Genomic DNA, 21,516 nt, shown 5'->3' with positions numbered 1-21,516 from the left:
GCAATGAAGCATAGGGAACCATGTGTAATATGTAGTCTGTGCAACTGCGACGGGTGTCACATTAACAAGATAACAATAAATTGAGAAAACATGATAAGAAATTACTTAAATTGAATGAGCATCTTGTCACTTACTATGTTTTGTCATCGAGCTTTTTTTTTTTTCGGTTGTACGTACAAGGGACGTGGAAATGATAGGTCATAGGTACATCCAATAATAACCTATTAGCAAATAACAGGTTTGGACATAAAGAGTTAAATAGCAGTAGGTTCTTTAACATCACCGCTGTAGGTGCCATGGTATGAACATTTGATAAGCGGTTGCCTTGTATTTCAATCGTTTTTGCTGTCAACAATTGTTGGAGATCCATCAGCAGCTTCATGGTGCTTAAAAAACTTTGTAATTTTCTGTATAGGGTCATAGTTGATTATATATACTCTTCCAAGTGTTGATTCGTTTTACTGAATGTATAAAATTCAAGGCTTTAAACCAGAATAGATGTTTAACTTGGTTGATGGTGTATATTTAAATTGTATACCGTCCTTCGATATTTAAATGAAATATGAAATTATTTATGACTTTATTGAACATAAATATTTAAACAAAAGAAAAAACTTAAAAGACAACTGGTATCCAAGTGTCTAACATCTCAAAAGTAATAAATTTGCACTACCCACCGCACCCACCACCATAAGGTCTGTGACCCATGATGTGGGAGAAAATAACATTAATTTGATTGACCATTGGTAAATAATTTCTTTAGCTTCTACTAAATTTAAATGTTTGTAAACTAATTTCTTCCATGATTACAAAAGTAAAGTATCTGATATGCGTGATGAGATTATGAAGAAATAATGGAAATTTAAGATGGTGATACAAGAATTATTAAATGAAGATATTCAATGTACATAAAAAATGATTTAATGTTTGGAATTAGTGGAGAAAAAGAAAATGATGTTAAAAGTGAAAAAGAAACTTATTTTAATTTCAATATGAAATGTGAAATCCATGTAACCGGTTTCAAAAAAAGTAAAAAGATGTTATGTAGAGATTGAGAAAAACAAGTATAATAGTATATATTGAGAACAAAAAGTAAAGGAAATAAAATTATAAATGTGGGACTGTATGAATTGAAAAGTCTCAAAATATTGAAAAAAAGGCTAATTTATCTTAAAATTAGAAAAGAAACTAAAACAATCAAAAACCTAAATTCTCACTACCTTTTTAGTTTTTTATTCTTTTTATTTTACGGCTGATTTATGAAACCCATCGGTTACTAATAGAAACTGTAACTTGTAGAGTATTTATTAAATTCAAATTGCTTCCGGAGTGGAGCGGACCAAGCAGGCCCGGCCCAGTATTTCTCCTCTTCTTCTTCCCCAAAGTCACTCTGAACCCCAACTTCGAGTTCCGGTTTGTTCTTTACTATACAAACAGCTGAGGCCCCTTCTCTCTCTCCAGCAGCTGTTATGCTTCACCGTCGTTGATCGGCGGTCAGATATTAATCTGTCTCTTCTTTCTTCTTGCTCTCGCATATTCATTTGTACATATAAAAATATATGTTTTACATGTATGTGTGTACGGATGCTCGTATATTTGATCATACTTACAATAGCTTCATTTAACTTGAGTGGTTCATGTTATCAAATGGATCTATTCAATATTGTTAATTAGCTAAAGCCATGTTTCTCTTTTGTGTTTAATTTTTGTTTTGCCTCATCTTGGAGGTGGCTTGTTTAATTAATAATCAATCTTGAAATTGCTTCTTAGTGATTGGTGTAAATAAAAAGAACATAGTGTTTTTTTTTTCCTTTTAATGTCTGTATGTATGATCATATGGTTGAGATTTCTGACCATAGAGGTTTAGTGAAAATTTGAAGTTGGCAATGTTACGTTTCGAGTAAATATGACCTTATGAAAACATCTATCCACATGGTATCCATTTTGGGAAAAGGATTTAACTCTGTTGTTGTTAGAGTGAATATTTCCTTCTCGAAGTTCTATATTACGGTTAGGAAACATTTGTGAATGTGAACTTTATGTTTTCAAGTGAAAGCATTTACTTGGCTTTGTGATAAAGATGTTAACTTACAGGGTTATAATATCATTATACATGGTTAAACAATAGACTCTGAGTATGATGCTCTGCGGGATAAGTTTTGTTGTATGCTGAGTTTGTTATTTTCAGCATGTACTAAAAACCCAAGAAAGACACTCATCTCTGAATTACCTTATCGAGTACTGTCCTGGTGGTTTATTGTGCTACTGCTGTGAGCCAAGACAAAGGAAAGCAAAATATTCAGATTCATGGTGGTGATACTGCAAAAGAAAATTTGCATTATCTGTTCTCTGTTTCTTGAAAGAGTTCCTCCATTGTGGAGTTTTTAGCTGGTTGTTAAACCGACTATTTACAGTGCAGATATGTCATTTGGGACACTTCAACTCTGTGGGCCAAATCCTTTAGTGCTGCTAGCAGAAAGTGTGTTTTGAACAGGTATGCACAGTGCAAATATCCTCAATAATTTCGTTCTTATTCGTATCTTTTATACACAATTACCTCTTTATAAATTGAACTGCTTCAAATGAAGGGGCAAAAGGAGGAGAATAGGCTGACTGGATAACAAAAATGGTAATCTCCAGTTCCAATCCTCAAAACAGGGAGCTGGCAATCAGGAAGAGGATCGCTAGCATGTATCTCTCTCTCTCTCTCTCTCACTCACAGATTTGTAATTAGCAACAAGTGAAATACAGTTGAGAGTTTTTGTTTGGATATATATTAGATATTGTGTGAATTTAAACTCTAAATTTTTGGGACAATTGCTGAAAAAGAATCTTTGATCATCAAATTTCATTCTTTCTTGTCAGCATTGGAAGTGGAGTGAACCTTTTATAAATTGAAATTGTACTAAAATCTCGAAAGTGACTAATCTGCAAAGTGGTTTTAATTTCTAGATATGGCAATTATTGTTGTATCATCTATATCAAGCAGTCTTTCTTTCTTCTTCATTTTTTATTTTTCCTGTAAAAGGTGATGTCATAGGCATATTCTAGAACCTTTCTTATTCTACTTCTGTTTGTTGTGTTTTTATTTTCCCTTGTCTGTATCGATGTTACTACATTGATTACGTATTTCCTCTGCCATTATATATATAGCATTATAGTCAAGCATCCTTGAGGCAGTTAACTAACTATTTGGTTTTTTGTTTAGATACAATAAGCGAGAAGAGGATTTTCCATCATTGAAAGAATACAATGATTACTTGGAGGAAGTGGAGGACATGAGTAAGCATTTCAATATTTCAAATCATTAATCCTAGTGAGATTCTAAATTTGAGGATTTTATTTTGATATGAACTCTCTGTTGCAAAGTATTCAACTTAGTTGAAGGAGTAAATGTACATGAATTTGAGGAGAAAATTCAAGAATACCAGAAAGAAAATGCAGAACAAATAATGATAAATCAAGCTCGGAAGGTACTTGTTTTATCCTAACATCATCTGTTGTTGGTTATTACAGTTATCCGATAATCAAAATTTGCATTACTTAGAGGCTATTAAAAATTCATATAAATGTAACAGGCAGAAGAACTTGCTGCAGCTCTGGCAGCAAGCAAAGGAATTTCTGCACAAGACGATACCAATGGGGTGAGAATGTTGTGTTCTATAATTAGTTCTTGTCATGATTAACTGATCTCAGTTTCTTGACTTCCCTAATCTATAATAGTCACTAAATAAAAGTTCAAGAGAGATGTCTCCTTAAAATTCTTTGTTTCTGCCAATCCTGTCACCACTTTGTGGAAGTTCATGGAAAGGCCTTTTCCAATGAGTGCACGTTTATATTCATTACTTAATTGTAGTAGTAATGCAGTTCGTAATTTATGTCTTCAGACACTGATTTTTATCTCTTAATTGAAAAACAAGGGATTTTATTGGCTAATATGTTTTTTTGAGACAGGATCCAAGCCAGAGTGCTCTTGGAGGCATTGGTGTTGGTGGTACACAGGGACAATATGTCCCTACGCTTGCTGGAGGACAGCCGAGACCAACAGGAATTCCACAGCCTATAGCTCATGCAGGTGGCATGGACTTACACAGTTATGACAATGAGGCTATGATGAAACTTCGAGCAGAGAGAGGTGGAAGGGCAGCAGGATGGAGCATGGAGCTGAGCAAGAAAAGAGCACTCGAGGAAGCCTTTGCAAGCATTTGGATTTAATTTCTCCAAGCACCAATCATTCTCCCCGATTCGTTGAAGGGCCTCATTAGGATTTGACACCAGTTTCCTCATTTGTCTATTTGAAGAGGGAACTATAGATTTTCTGTCAAATTCTGCTATGAGAGTTAAGCTTGTTAGATTTGACATTTTGACTCTGAAGATTTCGCATGTCGAGACGTGTAACATTATTGCCACATTTTAGTGGAAAAAGTTGCATCTCAGTCCAATCTTATTTTGAACTTTCTTTCAAAAGTCAATGAGAGCAGTGGCAACTTGCAATGGCTTCAAGGTGATGTAAATGCTAACACTAAGTTCACTTTACACATGATAAAATCCCGTCTTGAAAATAAGATGTGTGGGGTCTTGAAAACAAGATGTGTACGGTCGACCCGATCACGTGGGTGAGAGTGGCTAACATGTTACGAGTGTCGCTAAATTTTCTCTGATGCTCCTCTTTACCTTAGAAAATTTTTATAAAGGTAACTCACAACTTAGGTTAATTTCTAAAGTAACGCCAATTTTTTTTTTTTTTTTAAGATGCTAAGAAAGAGTGCTGTTGGTAATAATATCTTTGATAAAGACAATGCATCTATTGTTGGGTAATAGCATGTCTCTCACTGATCGATATTTTCCGCAGCGGAGTTAACTTCTACAATCATTCTAAAAAGTCTGCTAAGATATTGCTTGAGCATGAAGTAAGGCGTTACACGAGGGATATTCTTAGAGGGCTTGACCATATCCACAGTCATGGTGTAGCTCACTGTGATATTAAGCTGGATAACATCTTGCTGGTGCCTGGAAAAGACGCTGGTTTCATGGCTAAGATCGTAGCACGAGGAGATAAGTGCTTACATGAGAGGCACGGTTTGTTAAATGTTACCGGAGTTGGTGAAGGACAGGTCGCTGACATATCCTGCTAATGTATGGGCACTTGGGTGTGTGGCTGTGGAGATGTGGCTGCAGAGATATCAGCATGGGGTAGTTTTGACGTGGGCTTGCTTCAAGAGATGATCTTTCAGAGCTCATTCCTTCAGAGCAGAACTGCCGGAGCTTCCAAGTAATATTTCATAAGACGGGAGAGGTTTCTTGAGCAAGTCATCAGGGATCCTCAGCTTACATGGACTGCTAAACAGTTGCTGGAGCATCCTCTTCCTTCTGTTGATGAATGAGTCATTTATGTGTAAATCTGAAAATTCTTTGTAACTAGTATACTAATTAACTTGAGAGTCTTTCCACATATTTGATCATGATCAAACAGTTAATTTGTAATGTTCTAAAGTTAATGAAACACAAACTTTCCACACATGTTTCTGTTAGTATGTAGTGTTTTGGTTCTTTAAAGTCGCTAAATTTCTCTTCCTTGATTTGATGAACAAAAAACTATCTCTGCTGATATTGTCAAGATCTTGGCTATTTGTTAGAAATTTGTAAGCTATCGATACTGTAATGGTTTCAAATCAACTTAAGAAGGAATGAGCCGAGGATTTCTTATTTGTCGAGATCTGATTGATGTAGGATTAAAAAACCAATAGAAGAAGCTCTCAGAATGATCAGGAGATCAACAATTATGCTTTTAAACGATGATACTAAGTTCACTTGGAAGCTAAAATTTTGATTGTTTAAGAGTCACTGAATAGAAGATTCAAATCAAGATTCAGTCAAAAAGGTTATGACAGGTGTATTCCTTCTCTGTTCTAAAATAAGCAACTGAGACATGTCAGTTTGATCTGTTACACGCAAAGAATAAACCGTATGATAGGTGAATACATTGTCATCCCTAGACATTTTAAATCACATATTTCATACTGTAGCTGAGGTTTTTTCCATCCATGATTTTTAGTTTTTAGTTTTTAGTTCACCAATTGCCTGCATCTGCATCCCGAGACTGGTAGAAATCATTTGGCCTAACAATATTGACATCCTCAAACTGGTTGTCATCTGCAAGAAAGGATAAGTTGTCAAAACAGTCTCAACAAAAACAAAGGAATGCTGAACCTGCTTTAAATCTACTTGTACTGACTTTTGATACGACTGACTTCCCTTACCCCAACCAACTCTATTCTTATATTTACCTATCTAATTTTTTTTTCCTTGGTAGGGAAACTAAAGGAATATATACTACACTACAATGTCAAGCTTAACTCTATCAATAGACTATAATTTAAAAACTGGTATGCTTGTTGATCCTAAGCCTCCTACTTGACCAAAGAAATTGTGACTTGAACATTTTCAGCAACAAAATATATTAGAACTTGTTTGTTAAATATCCAAAGTCTGAAATTTTATTAATTTCAGTCATTTTAAAAATTTTTTTTGCTAATTTATGTCGGATTTTCAAACATTTACATTTGAATAGAAAAAATGAACTTTTATGATTTTTCTCTGAATGGAAAGTAAATACTATATCTGAAAGATATCTCCATTAAATATACTTGTTTCCTAAACCTATAAAACCTAATCCCTTTACTCATTTTGATTTAAAAGGAGCATCAAATAACCATGTCTGAAATGTTTTTTATTTATGAAAACAAATAAGATGCCACTTATATTCAGATATTAGAAAAAGAAAAAGAAACATGTCATTTAAACATTTATATTCAGTCTCATTCAGACTTCAGACTTAATTAGATTCCAGAAGGGAAAAAAAAAAAAAAACACTACCTTAGTCATTTCCTTCAGTGTCAGCACCATACAGATAGCTATGACATTCATTTAATGCATATAAGCAATACATTGCAAGCTAACATGCAGTGCATAAGTCAATTACAGTAAGGTTCGATGTCGTTGAAGAAACTTTGATTATTTTGATACATAAAATAAAAGAACAATTTCAAGTCCAAAAGAGAAAAGAGGAATCCATGGTCACATGTCGACAATGGGTGAGAAGCAACAATTGCCATCATTGCATGACCAAAACTAACAGCTCAAGGGAAGGAAATGGAAAAAGAGTGGAAAAGGTAAGTATAGCACTACGTAAACAGAATTCCACATGTGGTACAAGTTCTAGAAAATATAAATATTAATAAGACCTGGAAGACCATATTCATGCATAAAATACTTAACAAAAAAATAGTGAAGTCCAATATGCAGTCAGCAAAGGCAAATATCACCAACAATTTGCAACTGTGGGAACAAATGAGCTTCCACAACTGTGTCTGCATGTTTTTTGGAGGGGAGGGACTGTGGGTAGTTTCAAAGATATAAGAGACACTTGCAACCATACCCAAACGATAGCCTGCTGGGCCTAACCCTTGCAGTAGAAGCAAGAGGTCCCAGGTTTAAGTCTAAAGGCAAATGTTTAATTCGGGGTAGAGGAGGGGAGGTGTGCAATGTAACTGAAAGGGGAGAGAGAGAGAGAGAGAAAGAGAGAGAGAGAGAGAAAGAGAGAGAGAGAGAAAGTTATAACCTCAGTTTGTGACCGCAACTTTAATGAGAGAAATACGGGATATGAAACGTATAAACAGTTTGTGCCGTTTATGATAAAATCTAACAGAAAACTTCTTCTCATGCTATGATAGAAAACTGAGAGAAATGCACTATACTACTAGAGTCAAACCAACTAACCTACAAAACCAGAAACCATAACAATCAATTCCATGATGTCTAGCTAATATATGATCAATAATCATAAAGAGAAGGGAAACTAAAAGAAGGGATAGAAAGACACCTTTTCTCAAAGTTAGTGCCAGAACAGCATCATTTTCAACCTGAGAGAAATAGCAAATTTTCTGAAAATGTGAACGTACACCACACTGGGATAAACAATATGCTACCAAGGTGAAATAATTATATGCAAAGAAGATCAGAGACTTATATAATCCGGACAACAAACCATGAGAAACAAAAAGAAAGTGAAAAGTGTGAATTTTGCAACAACCTTCTGATCTGCCAATGTCTTTGAATCTTCCAATACATCCCCTGTCCCCACCAAAATCAAACGCTGATCGTTAATGGGCTGATCAATTAGAGCATGCAATTTCTGCTTAATGTCCAAAATAGTCTCAGTTGGATCACAATGGATAAAGTAAGTTGTCTTGCTGCGCTTGACACGGATATACATAGCCTGCGCAAAATGTTATAACACCTTTCATTTCCCAGAGTTGAGACGACAGACCCAAACAGAGCTATAAAAATGCAGGGCATACAACTCTAGTCTTTTACATCCTTTGGTAATGGTAGGACTCAACACAAGTAAAGATACTATATGACATGATAGGAAAACCATTAAATTATCGGCACGTAATTCTTATACAATGACACAGGACATAAAAGATGTACAGATTTTTGGCTGCATTCTACCCAATTAGATGCAAAGCCCTTAATAAATCACATTAACAAGCTCATCAGACTGCTGCACTTGGTCCAATTGAAATCTCAAATAAAGTATAAACTTTGCTTCTCTCCTTGAATTTATGAAGAGGCCTTTCATTATAAATGCAAGCCCAAAATGAACTGTCATGGTAAAATTAGTCAAATAAACACTCATCTTTCCAAAAATCTTACCAGAAAAACCCATCAATTGTTAGAGATATATAAGTAGATATACAGTCCAAAATTTATTATAAGGCAGCTTAAAATGGCTCTTTTTTGACAATGAACACCGGAAGAAAAAGAAAAAGACCTAATTTTCTTCTCAATGATCCCACTGAAAACCAATGAATTTGCACACTATTTCTTACCCATTTAACAAATTTTCTTGAATTGCTTGTTCAACATTCATATTATTAATATATATAATTCAATAATTTTTTATATGTTGTATTTTCTCATATTACCATACGCTAATTAACGAATAGAAAAATAATAAATGAAGGGATTTAAGGGGATAGTACACGTACCATCTTCGACGTTTTGCAGCTGCTCTCGCTCTCTCCCTCTCTCTCTCTCTTCGTGCTTTGTCTTGCTGACTCGGGGAATACGATCAAGTTCGAAGCTTCTTTTTCCTCCAGTTGCTGTTTGGCTGCAGCGCTACCCTACCCCAACACACCAGATTGTTTTCATATTTTGTTATTTTTTGTAAAAAAAAAAAAAAAAATTAGATTTTATGTAACTTTTTTATTTGATGGGAAATATTTCTTTTTGTTTATTGGAAAAAAAAGAAGAAATATTATTTTTTTTCTTTTTTCTTTTTTAGTTTTAAAGGAAAAAAAACACTTAAAAAAAAAGTTTATGATGACCTTTGCTATTCCTGTGATAGATCAGGAGTAGACCTAACCAACAGCCAAACACGACCTCGAAGGACATTACCGTACACTCAACCGCAGCCAAACAGATTCACCTACCTGGCTAGTGGCTACCTCGAACGAAGCGTTGGGTAAAACCAGCTAGCTAACCGTCAACCAACACTATAATGCTAAGCTAAGATCAGTAACAAAGTCGTCTCGATAACTGCGCTGCACCTCACCACCCTCAATCCCTCGCACCGGCGGCAGGCGGCTGAGGATACTAACAAGACAATGGGCAACGCGTCGTCGATGCTTACTCAGTACGACATCGAAGAAGTTCAGCAACATTGTAACCACGCCTGTAATTTATACCAAATTAACTTTTATTTTTACTCAACTCTTTCTTTCTCAGCCGCTGATTTGATTTTTGTGGTTTTGATTAATGTGTGTATCTCTGTTTGTAATGTTCAGTTTCGCAGCAGGAGATTGTTTCTCTTTACGAAAGATTTTGCCAGCTGGATCGCAATAACGGCGGCTTCATCTCCGCTGAGGAGTTCCTATCCGTTCCCGAATTCGCCGTAAATCCTCTCTCTCAGGTGCTCACTTTAATATATCAATGCATGCTTGTATGTATGTGTATCTTTTATGAGAATTTATTTATTTATTTATTTGTTTATTTTGTGTTTTATTTGAATGATCAGAGGCTGCTGAGGATGGTAGATGGATTGAATTTTAAGGAATTTGTAGCGTTTTTGTCTGCATTTAGTCCGCATGCAACATTGCATCAGAAAATTGAATGTAATGCCTCATGTATTTGTCTTTATCTGATTTTTATCTTTTGTTTAGTCTAAAATTAATTAGACGGATTTGGTTTATTTTCAATTTTCATTTGTTGTTGATTTTGGTTTGTTTGTGTTGTAGTTATATTCAAGGTGTATGATTCGGATGGTAATGGGAAAGTTACATTTACTGACATGTTGGATGTTTTGCGTGATTTGACCGGAACTTTCATATCTGAGAAACAAAGAGAGGTTGGCCTTTTTTTTTTGTATCCGAGTTCGATGCCTGAGGGATTGGAAATTTCATTTTTTATCTTTGAGCTTTTTGATTCGTATCATCAGCATAGTGCAGACCTTGAATAAGAAGATTACTAACCAAAGCTTATTGTGATCAAATTGGATAATATTTGAGACTTGATGCATAACTCATGGCTTAAAATGGATTTATGCTTTGGTTTGGTGCAGCAAGTTCTGACCGACGTTCTTGATGAAGCAGGCTATACAAAGGACTCTTTGATGATTTTATCAGATTTTGTCAAGGTATTGTGACATTTTCATTTAGCTATCTGCAGAAGTGAACAATTAGTGTAATCTTTAGAATCAATTTACCAAATTAGGTGGGACGCTTATGTTTATAAAGTCGTCGAAGTAATGGAAGGTTGTTAGAAATGATGGAGAAATCTTGGTGAAGCCCTTCATTAAACAGCAGTATTAATGGTATAGTTGATCTACTTTCATTAAACAGCAGTCTCATTAGTATAGTTGATCTTAAAAACAGATTTGAACTTCCACCAAAACTTATTTGACTGTTAACCCATCAGCTTCCATCATGATCCAGTGATCAATCGTGAAAATAACAGCACAAATTGACCTCTTTCTTACGTCTTACCTTCCTTGGTGACCATCAGTCCCTCTTAAGAATTAGCCTCATTTGCTATTTCCTTCACTTTCTTTTTAGTGGATTTTAGTTTACTTTAACTTTCGCATTTGATTAGTTTATGAAGCTTTATGACTAGATCTTATTATTGTTGTCATTCCATTGCCATTTGTGTGATGGAACCATTCCTATAAATCTATCTATGCTCTGATTCATAATGATGTTGAACTAATATCATAATACCGGAAGCAGTTTATGTTGGAATGGTTTCTAAGACCAAACTATTTAAATGGACTCTGTTACAACTAGCTGAACAAATTTTGGGATTTTGGAAAATTCTCATTACAATCATAAGTAAATGTACTTTTTTGTTGTCAGAAATAAAATACGTATGAAACAATTGTCATTTATGTTTTATACATGTGAATTTTGTTCAAGAAGCATATTCATCATACATGATTTTGTTCTGTATCAGATACTCGGAAACTCTGGTTTGAAGATGGAAGTAGAGGTTCCAGTGGACTAGAAGATACGAGCAACAATTATTAAAGAAACAATGCCGAGGTAGTTAGCAAGATTGGTCATCTCATTTGGAGCATAAGCTGTGAATCATCTGGAGGTGTGTTGGAAAAATCTGCTGTTTTCAGGTCAAAGACTACAATCGTTGTATGTCACCTAACTTCTCAAACTTAGATAGTTGGGTTTTGATGTAATTGCATTGTGTTGTCCTCTTATTTAATATCAGAACTTATGAATGTCACTGAATTCATCTAAATGAGCCTAGATATATAATAATTTCACGTCCCTCTCAATTTCTAATACTGATAAATAACTTTTAATTTCACGCCCCTCTCAATTTGTAACGCTGACAAATAACTTCCAAACTATGTGCTCACATGGATCAGGATTAATCATCTGAAGAATCATTCATAGAGATATTTTAATGGGTAAGTGAGATGGTTTTCCAGGAATCATGGCCAAAACTTGTGCAAACAAGTGGAAGAAGAACGGCAATAATGGCCCAAAGTTCTCAGAAAATTAAGAATAAAAGAGTTCAAAAAAATATAAATTATGGGGGGATAAAAACCCCCACCAAAGTCGGTGGATGATTCTATTCTAATCGGTAACCAATAGCAACTTTACACAGCCATTTCTGTTATGTGTTTTCATTTTATCAATTACATATGTTTTTGTTCATCTATCCATTCTATGATATTGATGTTATCAAAACAGAAAGGTTAAGGGTCATTGGATAAGAATTGCTTCACCTTTTATCTGAAGACACAAAAAAAAAATGCAATTTTCAATCTAGAGGATTTGAAATTTTGAATATTTAAATTGGAATGTTAAAAATTAGATTTTTTTTTCTTCTTAAAATATCAAAATTAATTGGTTGAATTCAAAAAAATTAACTTTTATTAGCAGTACTTTCTAATTGTACATTACAAAAACCTGTCATTTAAATTTCTTAGATAAAATTTTATATCGCCACAGTTCGTATATTGCGACTCCTTAAAAAAAAATTATTAGAAATATTATAGATAAACTATGATAATATAATCCAATTTATTTGGGTCAAGAAAGAGCCAAACTTACTTTTAAATAATTTTTTTAAAAAAAACAATTCTACAAAATCCAATTTCTTTCGGAAAGAATCGAGTGCTTACAAAATGATGAGAGTTGTAAAATTATGTTCAATAATCAATTATTACTCTTCACGCCTTCAAGCAAATATCAAATCCATTTCTCAATTCATTGGTCAAGTGGTCAACATTGGATCCGGACAAGCCATCGTGGCTGAAAAATAGTTCAATTGACAATTGGGTTACACAACTCAAACATTTTTGGCTTTCTATCTCAGTGACACGTGTCCTTATATTTACCTGGCTTTTGCTGCAAAGCGCGTGGCAGTTTAAGTAAATATGGTCGGCAAAGTGGCGGGACCCGCAGCAGTTATGGGCCCTTTTTAATAGCCGTTAAAAAGACCGTTTCGATTTCAACGACCTTTTAAAAATGGCAAGAAACAACTTCTTCGAATTGAACAGCAAGAAACTTGCGGGAAAAGAAGGAAATTTAGGACCTTACGTGTGGTCGTGATTAATTAATTAAGTAATCAACAATCATGATTTAAAATAACAATTTCATCCGCCTCCCCTAATTTTTTTTTTATTTTTTTAATATAAGTTTATCGCCTAAATGGATGTGACATATGACACTTAAATTTTAGTTTGAATATTGCTTTAACAATTATAATGCTTGCTTACAAAAAATGAATATACTCTCGCGATGCATACTAACCTACACAACTAATTATAAAGAATTCTCTTACTCTTCTTTTTTTTTTTAAAAAAAAAAAAACACTTTCCAGTTTCCATAGGATAACTCTTTGGTCTATTTTTAAAAAATTTGTAAAGATTTTAGATAATTTCGTCACATTTAAAGGAAGTTGAAGAAAATTGCAATAATATTAATTAATTCATTAGCTGATAACTTTATATCCAGCAAATTCATGTTCAAGTCAAAGTCTCCAGAATAGAATAAAATATTACAATTATGGCAAATTAGTCTTTGCCATAAGAAAATCATTTGTAATTTGATAAAATCCCATTGTAAATGACAAAATTAATCCTTTATTTTTCCAAAAACAAGCTTCGATTTTATAAAAACCTTTATTTGGTAAATGCAAATAGAAAATACCAACGCGTCAGTTTCAGTTTTAGATACGTTGTATAAATTCACTCTGCTTTTTCATAAAGCAAAAGCAACAAACGCTATTGAACCCGTTGTTTAGGATATTTGAACCCAAAAAAAAAAAAAAGGTGATTTTTGTAATCAAGTGCCGTCTCGTTTTAATTGCAATTGTGGGAATTGCTGTGATCATTTTGTCCATCTTTTTGGCACCTGGGTTTTGTGGAGATAAGCTTTCGTTGAGGCTCCGAGGATCAAACTTGCTGAGTTTTCATTATTGCCAGGTATGCTCATATTTCCATTCTTGTTCTTGTTTTTTTTTTCTTTTAAGTTTTTCGTTTCATTTTGTATTTGAAGTGGCTTTAGGATTCATTTACTTGCAGTAGCAAAATTTATCTGCTGTAGTTTTATTGTTCTGAATTTGTAAATTGAAATGCAGATTTTTTTTTTTCCCGGTCCAATTGGGGTCTGAATGGGTTATTGATTTGTTGTTAGTAAATTCATGAGCAATGGCTGGTGAGGGTAATCTGAATATGGGGATGTCAGAATCTGACATAAAAGCTATGAAAGATGCACTATGTTCTCAGCAACAGCTTCTGCAAAAGCTGTATGCCGAATTGGATGTTGAAAGAGAAGCCTCGGCTACAGCAGTTAGCGAGGCTCTATCAATGATATTGCGGTTGCAGGAAGAGAAGTCCTTAGTGAAGATGGAAGCAACTCAGTATAAGAGAATGACAGAGGAAAAAATTAGTCATGCCGAGGAATCATTAGCAAATTTTGAAGATCTTATGTATCACAAGGAAATGGAAATTGCTGCTCTTGAGTTCCAAGTTCAGGCTTATAAGTTTAAGCTTTTAAGCATGGGAGTTAGTGAGGTGGGTGGTCATGAAAATAGGTATCCAGAGAACTTTTTGATGCCAAAAGATGATGCATTTGTTGGTGAAATGGGTTCTAATGAGCATGTGAGAAGGCTCAAATCTTTGCCTCCTGTTCAAATGAAAGAGTTCATTCAAAATAGAAGGAGAAGATCTGTGACCCCTGATTCAGATATGGTTGTGAAGATTGTGGATGAGAAAGGTTCGGATGGGGATGTTAGTGATCAAAGCTTTGATTTGAAGAAGAATCCGGTGAATGCGGAAACTGGAGACTTTGATTCATATTGGGAGCAGATCAGAAAGTTAGATGAAAGAGTGAAAGTAATAACCGATAGATCTGCCAACTTAAAGGCTGAGTCCAGGACATCTTCTTTGATTTCACAATTAAGCACTGGTACATTCTATGATCCAACAAAATGCACTAATACAGTCCCAGCTAAATTGGAAGAAGTAAACGATCCCAAAACACCTCTGGAGAAAGAAGCACTTGCAGATTCCGCTTGTTCCTCGAGTGTTTATGATGTATATGAAGTCCCGCTAGTTGATGAGAATTCTATGAGTTGTTTGGAGGAGGAGAAAAGAAAAAAGAATAAGTTGATATGGGAAGAAGAGAATAGGCTTGGGAAGCCCGATTTGTTCATAGAGGAAACTTGGGGATCACATGGTAATGATGAGAGTGAGTTGGTAAAGAAATTGTTGCGTAACCAAGAAAAGGGATTACCCCCAACAAGAGAAGGGACGAGTATTGAATGCAACCTTGCTCTTGTTCATCCACAAATCAGCATTTCTGAGAATCAACCCAAGATTCAACAGCGCAGTAGAAGAACTGAGCCACTTGAGGCAGAGAAAAATAGTACAAGGCATCACATCGTTGCAGGTGAAAGGGAAGAGCAAATGAATTTGTTGAATAGCAGTGTTGCTGACATTCAACCTGAGTTCGAACTGCTGAGACAAAGAATTGAGCGACTTGAGTCAGAGAGAAACAGCTCAAGGCATGAAATTGTTGCCCAAGGGGGAGAGGAATTGACCTTGTTGAAGGAGATACACGAGCAACTCAATTCAATACAGAGCGAAATGAGAAGCTGGAGGACTAAGCAATCCTCTCGCAATAATCCATCCATTCTTTCTCTCCAAGAGGTATGCCTCGTCCTCTCATTTTCATGCTTCTCTTTACAATGAAATTTTGCTTTCGCTTCAAATGTTGATAACTAGATTGATATGTACGGACAGGCTATGCTGCACTTTTGGCTTTAATCAAGCAACCAACTTTTTTATTGTGCCTCATAGAGCCACTGCGAACTTGTTCTACCAGAGTGCCTTGTACATTTTTCTTAAGTATCCGATCAAAATTTTGAATAGATAAGTGGATTGTGATATCTTTTGTCATAAATTGTAAAATGTAGAAACTGAATACTGTATACTAATTACAAGAGAAGAGGTGTTTTTTTTCTTTTTTTTGGGTCTTTTGTTTGGGGGGTGGGGGTTGTGTGGGAGGATTTTTAAGGAATGGTTTGGTGTATTTTGTTCTTCTTCTGATTTCAATACTGTGATTGTTGCTTGCAAGTAAATATAAAACTGAAGTACTCTGTTTTACCAACTTGGGTGCGTCGGTAAGGATTTTTCTCTTTTCTCGATCGCGTGAGAGGGAGAGCGAATTAGTAAGAAAATCCGAAAATGTAACCACCAAACACAAATAGGGATGGCAAAAATCCCCACGGGGACGGGTACCCTTGGGGATTTTCCCCATTCGGGGAGGGTACGGGGATAATTTTATACCCAATTTTTTATTCGGGGAGGGGACGGGGAAAATTTTTTACCCAATTTTTTATTCGGGGAGGGGACGGGGATGAGGTGGAATCCCCATCCCCTACCCATTTCCCCATTTTAATTTTAATTTTTATTTTTAAAATTACTAATAAATAAATAACAAAATTATAAATATTGTTAAAAATAATAAATATCAAAATATTTATATTATTAAATGCTAATAGGTATCCTACATTAGCTCGAATTGCTAGAGATATTTTGACAATTCCAATTACAACAGTTGCTTCTGAATCAGCTTTTAGCACCGGTGGTAGAGTTGTGAGCCCACACCGTAACAAACTTCATCCAAGCACATTGGAGGCCTTAATGTGCTGTCAAAGTTGGTTACGAGCTTACAATAACAATATGAGTTTATTTTACATTGTGATTATATTATACAGTTATTAATATTTTCACTTATAAGTTACTTTACTTATATTATTTTCATTCTTTTATAACTATTTTAATAATTTATATTTTGAATGTGACTTTGTAATGGATCAATATTAATGTAAGATATATTTTGAACTTTATTTTTATCTGAATTTTTTATTTTAATATGATTAATTTAAAATCGAAAATAAAAATAATGTATTAGACTATTAGTTATTCGGGGACCGGGGACCCTCGGGGATCCCCTGTTATTATTCGGGGAGGGGATGGGGATTCTCTCAAGTAATTCTGACGGGGACGGGGAGGGGACGGGGACATATGCAAAATATCGGGGATGGGTATGGGGAGATTGGTCCCCTCCCCTCCCCTCCCCATTGCCATCCCTAAACACAAACAGCAGTGTGAGAAAGAGAAAGCCGCTGTCCTGACAATCAAGCCCACATAATAACTTGGGCCCTTCTAAATTGCCAATTGAAGACCCAACAATACGAAAACCAAAGCCTGTTCCCAAAAGACCCCCCTCTTGCCCTCCAGTTTTACTTCTTAATTCGCGTGGTCGGAGAGAGAGCAACTCAAAAATCAAAATAGGTTGTAATAAGAAGTCAATGAAGTGCCTATGTTCACATTTTCTATAATTAGATTATTGCAATCCACTTGGATGTTATCAGAAGTGTTGGGGGACTTAACATAAGATTTCTAAGTATCTAACCCAAAAGACTAGTCTTTTAGGTGGAGTGACCTACCACCTTATAAACCCAAGCATCTCCCATTTACTAGCCAATGTGGGACACAATTCAACAATCCCCCCCTCGGACGAAACCACCGCCAGACTCCGGTTCTTTCATCCGACACACGTGAGTTGTTCCACCACCACATTCCGACTACTAGGGTCTAGCTCTGATACCACTTGTTGGGGGAACTTAAACATAAGATTTCTAGGTATCCAACCCAAAAAATTAGCTTTTTAGGTGGAGTGACCTATCACCTTATAAACCCAAGCATCTCCCCTTTATTAGCCAATGTGGGACACAATTCAACAAGAAGCAAATTGGAATATGTTATGTTGTTTCCTAGTACTACTACTTGCAAGCCATTTGTGGTGAAATTGACAAGTATTTTTAAGATTGCCCGATAAAACGATCTTGAATTTTTTTTTAATAATAAATAATGAAAAGAATGGGCAGTAGATGGCAACTTAACTAACCGGATTTGAATGGTGTTACGTGGTCACTGCCTACAAGCCCATATAAAGTAACACTTTTCACCCTATACCAGGAACTGGTGTCATCATTCATAAGGAAACTTCAAAATGAAGATTGCCATAACAGTATTGAGAGTAACAGTTGTTGAAAATGTAAACTTGACAACACTGCCCTCCAAACAGTTGTTCATATCCTGGTTCTTGATCAATCCGCTGCAATTTCAAGAAAATGTCAACGATTCAGTCAAAAGAAAGCATATGCATTGCATACTCGGCAGTAAACCAGTAGGACTCAGTAGAAAATAGTAAACCGAAATGAATGTTTTCTGGCTGTCTCCCCCTTGTTTCTACAGAAACAAGTGAAACGTGAGTAAAATTTGTATGGATTCTGTAGGAGAGATCATTTATGGTTAATTTACAACTGTTGTTGGATGGTCTAAGGAATTGCTTTATGTTAGGGTAACCAAAGAGCATCAACATCTCCATAAACGAAAACAACTCTCCGTGGACATGGAGCATTTATCGAAGACATAAGGAACTGGATTATGCTCCTAAGTAAAAGAAAGTGAATTTGGACTATCAATGTCAATTGCCTTCAAATTGGCACATTCAACAATCCATAACCTCTTAAGTCGATTTCTTGAAATCATAACCTTTTCAAGGCCAAGACAGGACGCAATGTACAGTTCCTCAAGCAAGGGAAACTTTGAAATAAATGCATGAAACTCTTGGTCCTTAACAATGTCACCTTTTGACAACACTTAAAAATGTCAACACCACCACCAAAGAAAGAATCAGAAGAATCCAAAGAATGGAACACTCAAAAATTACGTTGTTCGGTTCCAAATGAACCTACAGCCACGGCTGAATCCCCAGCAAGGGCTAAAGCTTTATTGATTAATGATGATTAAAAATAGAAGCTCAAGTGATACAGATTAAACCTCTGAACTTAGAGTTTTCTATCTGTCGCTCTTGAACATTCTAATCATACTCTCATATGCCTCACAAATCGGCGTATTGTTTCATTTTACATGTGCACCCCCGTAATAGAAATAAGCTGTTAACTTTTAACTGCTTAATCACTCGAGCCCCCCAAATGCCAAGTCAGCTAACCATCTCAGCAACCTCATAAGAGATTATAACTAACTGGCTTCACATAGTCAAATGTGGACACCAGCGATGTCAATCACACATGAACCCATTCTCCGATTCTGAAGCTCTAGGCTAAATTCTTGAAGACTTGGAACAGCAATTTTAATACTTTTAGGACCTTCTTCATCTTCTCTGGATAGATAAATGTACAAAACCTTGAGTTTGAGAGGTTTAGAGATCCAAAAACATTTTAGTTTCGACCTCTTAGACCAGCAAGGCTTGCGAATATCCTAAATTTCTGCATATGAAACATAAGCTTACAGTACTTAAGCATAGTTCCATGAACAAAGCATACAAAATCCAAAGTACGGTTATAAATTCCATTACGAGTTTGTAGATCTCTTCCTACAAAATAAGTTTGATCAAAATCCAAGGTGAGGAATGAGTCTCTCAAATGCTTCCATCTCTTGGACAAAACACTAGTTTTTGCCATCTCCTTTTGGGTCGAGGTATAATATAATGTGGTGGATTATAAAAGCGGGCAAGTCCGAGATTCGATCCATGTCATCAGTCTTGTCATTTATAATTATGTTCAAATCTGCAATTTACATACGTTTCCATTACTAATGCAATTAATAATTCATGCTTTTTTCATTAGGAGGAAGGTAAATAACTAAACACATAAAAAACATAAACAAGAACCCTAAAACATAGAAGCAAATGAAAACCAAAGAAAAAGAAATAAACAGAAACAAGTAGAGAAATAATTATGATAAACAAAGAACAAAAGGGAAGAAGAAAATACAAAAGCTGCTAATATTGCTCTTCACCGCTTAAATATGCTTATAACAACCATTATAAGTGTTTATCATTAGGGATATTATTAAATATATACAAGATGTTTCTTGATATATCATTTTACGATCTAGGTTTTCTGACAACTACTTTTTATTATTTATTGTTCATTTGTTATAATGTATCTCTAAATAAATAACTTTCATGCATATAGACCAAATGCAGTTGACTTAAATCTTCAACAAATTATGAACAAATCTTTAGGCCTATAAATATTGTTAACTAATTTACTGCTTGTAAACAAGCAAAATGGAGCGATAAACTAACACCGGAGATGGTTCTCCATTTATATTGCATACAGACAAGACCAGATAAGCAAAATCATAAGCTCAAATCCAACTTAGCAAAATCACAACCAACTACATTCATCTAACTCAGCTCCTTCGCTCCTCAACTCATCCAAAGTTCTCTCGCATTGGCAAAAGGTACGTGATATTATATATGCCATTCAAGAATGTATAAATTCCTTAGTCTCAAGTAGCTGATTTTTTTTTTTTCACATTTATGGAAATTTCGGCAGCATCTCCCCATAGTTCTTCCAAGTACGTACACAACATAGATATATGAATGTTTTATGTATTATTTCAAAATAACACACGACGCCCATTCATCTAGTATGTACTCATAGAACGTGAGGAGCAGCTGCAGAAAAATTCTTTATTACGTGGAGCAAAGCTTCATCTACTAGCCACTGTAGAAAATCATGCATTCCCACACTATGTAGATCGAGACAATTCAAAAATTATTAATAAATATACTAATCATTATCATTCTAAAATGACACTAATAAAACATGTATCTAGTAATAATTTTTTAGTGGGTCTAACCTTTCAATGCATGTATCGAAAAAAATTAAAATTAAAACCGACATAAAATTTGAATAACACAAAAAATTATAAATATCTTAGTTTTCTGAAAATTACTTTTTACCACCTAATATTTCAATTGTTATCTTTTACCACCAAATAAATATGATTCATGCATATAGATTGAATGCAGTTGGCTTAGATCTTTAACAAATCAGGTCAGCCATGAAAAATATCTCTATGTAATCCAAATATTGTTAACTAATTTACCGCAAGCAAACAAGGAATTGATACACTAACACCGGAGATAATCCTCTATTTAAATTGCATATAAACGAGAGCCTAGATAGGCAAAATCACAAGCTCAGAACCACCTCAGCGTAGCAAAATCATAAGCAGCTACATCCTTCCAACTGAGCTCCTTCACTCCCCTTCAACTTATCCAACATTCTCTTTACATTTACAAAAGGTAGGTGGTCCTATATATCGAATTCAGAATTGCATAAGTTCCAACCAACGCCACCGCTACCACCCTGCTTCTCGGGAAAATAAAGAAACCCTAAATGATATTTAAGAGTTTAAAAGGGTTAGTTTCACTTTCATGTATTTTTTTTTCTTTTTCAGATTTCGTTACAGTGATTTGTAACTCGGGCTTTTTCAAATTGCCAATTGAAAACCCAGCAATATGAAAAAATAAAATCTATTGCAACCCCATCTATTGTCCACTAATTCTCCAGTTTTCCTTAATTCACGTAGCTGGAGTA

General features: G+C 35.0%; 4 protein-coding genes across 13 annotated transcripts; 3 read left to right on the top strand and 1 right to left on the bottom strand.

The window, feature by feature from the left end:
• The first annotated feature begins 1,310 nt into the window (after window positions 1-1,310).
• On the top strand, window positions 1,311-4,508 carry LOC18053862. Of its 7 annotated transcripts, none has more exons than XM_006453512.2 (7): window positions 1,311-1,493; window positions 2,420-2,494; window positions 2,589-2,691; window positions 3,209-3,282; window positions 3,370-3,473; window positions 3,579-3,644; window positions 3,955-4,508. In XM_006453512.2, exons 3-7 carry the CDS (start codon window positions 2,627-2,629, stop codon window positions 4,213-4,215), a joined length of 570 nt encoding a protein of 189 aa, XP_006453575.1. In that variant the 5' UTR covers window positions 1,311-1,493; window positions 2,420-2,494; window positions 2,589-2,626; the 3' UTR covers window positions 4,216-4,508. The 7 variants fall into 7 exon arrangements, with proteins under 7 accessions (XP_006453575.1, XP_006453574.1, XP_024033981.1 ...); XM_006453511.2 differs by having other exon boundaries at window positions 2,415-2,494; XM_024178213.1 differs by having other exon boundaries at window positions 2,189-2,494.
• A 1,360-nt stretch (window positions 4,509-5,868) lies between these two features.
• On the bottom strand, window positions 5,869-9,224 carry LOC18053861. The gene is made up of 4 exons (XM_006453510.2): window positions 9,054-9,224; window positions 8,093-8,278; window positions 7,883-7,922; window positions 5,869-6,153 (listed from the first exon to the last, which is right to left on the bottom strand). The coding sequence occupies exons 1-4, from the start codon at window positions 9,054-9,056 to the stop codon at window positions 6,071-6,073; spliced, it is 312 nt and encodes a 103-aa protein (XP_006453573.1). The 5' UTR covers window positions 9,057-9,224; the 3' UTR covers window positions 5,869-6,070.
• Window positions 9,225-9,398: 174 nt separating this feature from the next.
• On the top strand, window positions 9,399-11,838 carry LOC18053860 (calcineurin subunit B). Of its 2 annotated transcripts, none has more exons than XM_006453508.2 (6): window positions 9,399-9,741; window positions 9,852-9,958; window positions 10,082-10,178; window positions 10,302-10,411; window positions 10,625-10,699; window positions 11,512-11,838. In XM_006453508.2, the coding sequence occupies exons 1-6, from the start codon at window positions 9,672-9,674 to the stop codon at window positions 11,560-11,562; spliced, it is 510 nt and encodes a 169-aa protein (XP_006453571.1). In that variant the 5' UTR covers window positions 9,399-9,671; the 3' UTR covers window positions 11,563-11,838. The 2 variants fall into 2 exon arrangements, with proteins under 2 accessions (XP_006453571.1, XP_024033943.1); XM_024178175.1 differs by having other exon boundaries at window positions 9,852-9,976.
• Window positions 11,839-13,799: 1,961 nt separating this feature from the next.
• Window positions 13,800-16,036, top strand: LOC18053859. 3 transcript variants are annotated; one of them, XM_024178109.1, is made up of 3 exons: window positions 13,800-14,008; window positions 14,164-15,736; window positions 15,830-16,036. In XM_024178109.1, exons 2-3 carry the CDS (start codon window positions 14,234-14,236, stop codon window positions 15,851-15,853), a joined length of 1,527 nt encoding a protein of 508 aa, XP_024033877.1. In that variant the 5' UTR covers window positions 13,800-14,008; window positions 14,164-14,233; the 3' UTR covers window positions 15,854-16,036. The 3 variants fall into 3 exon arrangements, with proteins under 3 accessions (XP_024033877.1, XP_024033876.1, XP_024033875.1); XM_024178108.1 differs by having other exon boundaries at window positions 14,220-16,036; XM_024178107.1 differs by having other exon boundaries at window positions 14,164-16,036.
• The last annotated feature ends 5,480 nt before the right edge of the window (window positions 16,037-21,516 follow it).

This window comes from Citrus clementina, unplaced genomic scaffold (assembly GCF_000493195.1).
Source record: "Citrus clementina cultivar Clemenules unplaced genomic scaffold, Citrus_clementina_v1.0 scaffold_1, whole genome shotgun sequence".
In the NCBI taxonomy this organism is placed as follows: domain Eukaryota; kingdom Viridiplantae; phylum Streptophyta; class Magnoliopsida; order Sapindales; family Rutaceae; genus Citrus; species Citrus x clementina.
This window is presented reverse-complemented; position numbering and strand designations above follow the sequence as displayed.